Below are 4,681 nucleotides of genomic sequence, written 5' to 3'. Positions count from 1 at the left end.
GGAAACCACTCAGGCAATTGGCCTCCTGAAAATTTGCTAGCAGCCACTAACCACTTCCCAGGGCCAGCCCCTCCCCTGACCTCCAGCCTCCCCGCCATCAGGAGGATTTAATTAACCCTTGCTAAGGGGGAAGTGGTCTGTCCTGATTGGAGGAAGGCCCTGCCAATATCCAGTATTTTCCCTGGCTCAGCACCAATGTCCATCCCCCTTCCCACAAGTTGAGGGTCCTCAAGATACCAGGTCACCCATCCTCCAAAGTCTGGCCTTCAAGTTCCTCCAGGATTTTACCACCTCAAGGGGAAATGGCTTCTCCCAAGTGCCTTGGGCCATTCAGTGTACCTCCCTGAGACCCGGGTGCTGCTCTCTGACCAGTGAGTGAGCACCTTCCGGCCACCAAGAGTAGACTCTGGGTGGTTTCAGTTCTACACCCGGCACACAGTGACTGCCCGGCACACAGTGACCGCCCAGTACACTTCACGCCCTCGTGAATGACTCCTTTGCTCTGTGACCACCCGTGCTGGGGTGATGAGGGCCACACTGGGTCATGTGTATCTCCCCTGGCCCAGAGGTCTAGGCTGTCATTGCCCCCAGCAGTCCTGGGCGGCCCACAGGGACCCTGCTGGCTGGGACTGGGCCAGGGGAGGGAGGGGAGGCAGGGAGGACAGGATGTGAGTCCCAAGGCGCGGCCAGGTCAGCAGGGCCTGTTCTCAGGCTCTCTGGCCAGGAGCGAGCCTCCATCTGGCGGGGCCAGCTGTGGGCGCTGGGACACAAGGCCCCAGCAGGAGACAGGGAGGCTGGGGCAGGGGCTGCAGGGACACGGGGGCAAACACCGAGAGGAAAAACAGGCACGTGGTGTTATTGTCACAGAACCATTAAATACAACTTATCCACAAGCTGGGGAGCTGGGCAGTGCTGGGGGGAGCGCGGGGTCAGCGAGGCCAGGAGGGTCAGGGGGGTGCCGTCCGGGTCTGGTCCTGGAGGGGGCTCAGGCTGCCCTCGTCGGAGGGGCTGGGCTGGCGGAGGCCGGGCTGTTTGTGGAGGCCCCGCAACTTGGCCAGCAACTCCTGGACGAAGTCCTGGGGACAGGGTGGGGGTGCTGAGACTCGGGCAGGGGGCCCTGCGCATGGGGCTCTCCTCTGCTTCCTGCTCAGTCAGTGGGGGCCAGAGGGGGGCGGTTAGGGAGGGACGGCTGGGAAATTAAGAGGCAGAGATGGGGCAGGAGGAACCCGAGACCCAGGGAAAGAGACAGAGACGGAGAGAGGGAGAGAGACCGAGAGGGAGAGACACAGAGACACAGAGACATGAGATGTTTCGCAGGCCAAGAGATGACCAGGAGGGTCCCCAGAGACAGAGGCCTGAGATAGTTCCAGGCCAGACTGACACAGTGACGTTTGTCCCTCAGGCTGCCCGGAGCTGGTTGGAGAAACATGAATATTTTTCCCTTTTAAAGCAGGGAAGGAAGTGGGAGGAGCTGGAGGTTCAGCTTCAGGGCCTGGAGGAGGCACTGAAGGGAGAGAGGCTGAGCTCCCGGCAGCAGCCCGAGGACAGGCCCAGCAAGAGGCAGGGACGGGAGACAGATGGGGAGGCGCTCAGAGGGAGCGTATAATGGAGCCCCCGTGGCAGATGGGGAGAGGAGGGAGGAGGAGGAGGAGACAGGAGGAGACAAAGGGCATCAGTGGAGAGCAGAAGAGCTGTGGGGGGGGGGGGCTGAGCCCCACTGGCCAACCCCACTCCACTCCCTCCCCCGATATCAGGGTGCGGGGGACCAGACCAGGCCTGGGACTCTTGACAAAAACTCACCTCTGTGGGGTTCCTGCATGACTTCAGGAGTCCCTAAAAAAACCCACCCCACAAAAAAACCCCAGTAAATATATAATACTTATTCCTCTCCAACCCCTTCCCTTTCCCAACAGAGCCCCAAGACAGCAAGACAAATGGAAGTCAGATCCCAGGGTGGACTTCCCACCTGTTTCAAGAGAGGAACACTGCCTGGGGGACTTCACAGAGTGAATGGGGGCAGGATTGAATCACCAGATCCAGGGGGTGAGAAACTCATGCATTTTCTAACCCTGGAAAAGTGAAGACCAAAAGGATATGGCTGCCAGACTGCCTGAGTTTGAATCATAGCTGTTTTCCTACTGAGCTGTGTGACCCTGGGCAAATGATCTCACCTCTCTGGGCCTCATTTTCCTCAATATCTGGAGATAACAATCGCACCTGCTTTCTAGGGTTTTGTGGGGATGAACAGTTGGTAACTGTACAGTGTGTGGCACACAGTAAAGTGCTCAATGAACACGTCAACTAGGGCTATTCTTTTTAGGGCCAAAGTGGAAGACAGGGAGGCAGCCCTCCCCCACCTACCTGGATTTTCCGGCTTCTCTCCTCTTCACTCTCCAGTTCCAATAATTCATCAATATTGACCTCATCGGGCATATCTGCCTCCTAAGGCAAGAGAGCAGGGCTGGTCAGGGCCCTTCCCTCCCTCCCTGCCTTTGTCCAGGGCTCTGGGGGAGCCCCACCAACACAGGGCCCAGCTGGCGGATTCTGGAGCAATAATGTGGCAGTCAGGGACAGCACCACCAAGGCGGAACATCTGGGTGCTGGGGGGGAGGGATGACAGATGGGTTGATGGAGGCCCAGAGTCCTGGACCAGCCCCATGCCTAGGCCCCTGGGCCCCTGAGCCTCGGGGCTGGCACAGGTCTCTCCCCTTGGCCACAGTTCCTCCTGTGGAAAACAGGCCTGGTCAAGTCTTGGAATGTCATATTCTGGGACTCAGGAGAGGGGCTGGCTTGTGCCCTTTCAAGGAAAAGTCTTAGCACTAGGTGTTGGGGGAGGGGAGCCTGAGGGGGCGGGCCCCTTCCCCCAAGGGACACAAGTGGGAATAGGGCCCAGGGCCAGCCCATGGGGCTAGAGGCCAAAGTGCAACCGGGTGAGTCCAGGAAGATGGCCACCCAGGCCTCTGGAGGTGGGCGGTGAGATAATCAGGAGTGAGCAACAGTGTTCGGCCTCATTGGGCAGTGGCCCAAAAGATGTCTGGCTCAGGACCCCTGCTGGGAAGAGGGCCCAGCTGTCCCCAGCAAGGGATCCCTGTGCCTACAGTCTCTCCTCCCCACCCGAAGTCCTGCTGTCTGGATGGGTGACGTGTGTGAGTTTGGTCCTGCCACAGAGCTTGATGCCAAGGGTCCAGGCTGGCTGAGGCACAGAGGTTGGTGGCATCATCTGGGCCATTTCCTACAAGAACCTGTTGGTCTTGAGTGAGTGTCCATCACGTGGCTGGGGCTTGGGTGTATTTGTCTCATTGTTACACATCCATGGCCAGTTGTGGGACTGCTGTCCATTATTATTATAGGATGCCACCACCAGCAACGGAATGCCTGATCACCCGTGAGTCCACACATGTGTCTGAGGATAGAGGTCCTTGTATCACTGTGAGGGGACATGGCTTCTACAACCTTCCTGCTGTGTGCTCGTAGGACCACTGGGAACCTGGGGCTATTTTCTGCATTCATGACTCTGAGCAGACTCAAATGACAAAGTGCCCTGTCTGCTATGTGTGGACATATGGAGGGGTGGCTGCAATTCTGTGTCTGGGTGCACCTACAGCTTATTCAATTTTGTGTAATGGTATAACTTGTATAATGGTATAATTTGTGTCATGGTATAACTATAATTGCTCTAGATTTGTGTCTGTGAGTGGTGGTGGTATTTGTCATTGGATTTGTAGGTGGCAAGAATTTTTTTCTTTAGAAGATAATGGATGCAGTTGAGTGGGGTGGCACATGCCTGTAATCCCAGATGCTCAGGAGGCTAGGCAGGAGGATCATGAGTTCAAAGCCAGCCTCAGCAATTTAGTGAGGCCCTGTCTCAAGATTAAAAAAAAAGGCTGGGATGTGGCTCAGTGGTTAAGTGCCCCTGGGTTCAAACCCCAGTACGGGAAAAAAAAAAAAAAAAGTAGAAGAAGTAATGGATGCGTGTGCCAAGGATACAGCTCAGTTGTCAGAGGCTTGCATGTGTGAAACTCTGGGTTCAATCCCGGGAACCAAAAAAAAGAAGAAGAGATGATGATAATAGACACATGTGTGTAACTTGAGTCACTCTGTGTCCTAGACTAGCTATTGGAGCTTGCATTGTCTGTGTGTCCCTACAGCTTTTACCAACGAACACTTTGTGTTGAGGGTGTGTGTTTGGGTGGCCAAGGCAAGTGTGTCCTGGGTAGGGGGTGCAGCTACTGGAGAATGCAGATCCACAAGTGCCTACATCTCCTGTCCTCGTGAGTTTGCGAGTGGCTGTCACTTCTGTTTATGCGTGGCTGCAGCTTCTATCACCGTGCACATCTGTGTACACTGCTGCTTCCTTTGCTGTGAGTGTCCCTGTGGTCCTATCTCCTCGGTCACGATGTCTATGTTTGGCTTTAAGACACCCCTCCCCCCACCCATTCGCCAGATATGGTGGCCCTGGTTCCTCAGTTTTACCTCCTCGCCTCCCGTAGACGAACCCCCTGGCCCTTTCCAGGTGTTTGGACACATGTTTGGGGACCCAAGTGTGTCTCTGTCCACAAGCAGAGTGCCCTGCCTGGAGTGCAGGCGAGTGAGTGCCTGGATGAGTGCTGCCCGGGGGCGTGCGACCTCCGGTGTGGAGCGGGATGCGCGTGCATCGCGGACCGGACCCCGCACCCGGGCC

General features: G+C 56.5%; 1 protein-coding gene across 1 annotated transcript; it reads right to left on the bottom strand.

Annotated features, from left to right (window-relative positions):
* Window positions 1-831: 831 nt before the first annotated feature.
* Window positions 832-2,512, bottom strand: Ppp1r14a (protein phosphatase 1 regulatory inhibitor subunit 14A). Its single transcript, XM_015496905.2, has 3 exons — window positions 2,362-2,512; window positions 1,801-1,833; window positions 832-1,076 (listed from the first exon to the last, which is right to left on the bottom strand). Exons 1-3 carry the CDS (start codon window positions 2,431-2,433, stop codon window positions 948-950), a joined length of 234 nt encoding a protein of 77 aa, XP_015352391.1. The 5' UTR covers window positions 2,434-2,512; the 3' UTR covers window positions 832-947.
* Window positions 2,513-4,681: the final 2,169 nt, after the last annotated feature.

The sequence above is a fragment of the Marmota marmota genome, unplaced genomic scaffold (genome assembly GCF_001458135.2).
Source record: "Marmota marmota marmota unplaced genomic scaffold, marMar, whole genome shotgun sequence".
In the NCBI taxonomy this organism is placed as follows: Eukaryota; Metazoa; Chordata; class Mammalia; order Rodentia; family Sciuridae; genus Marmota; species Marmota marmota.
This window is presented reverse-complemented; position numbering and strand designations above follow the sequence as displayed.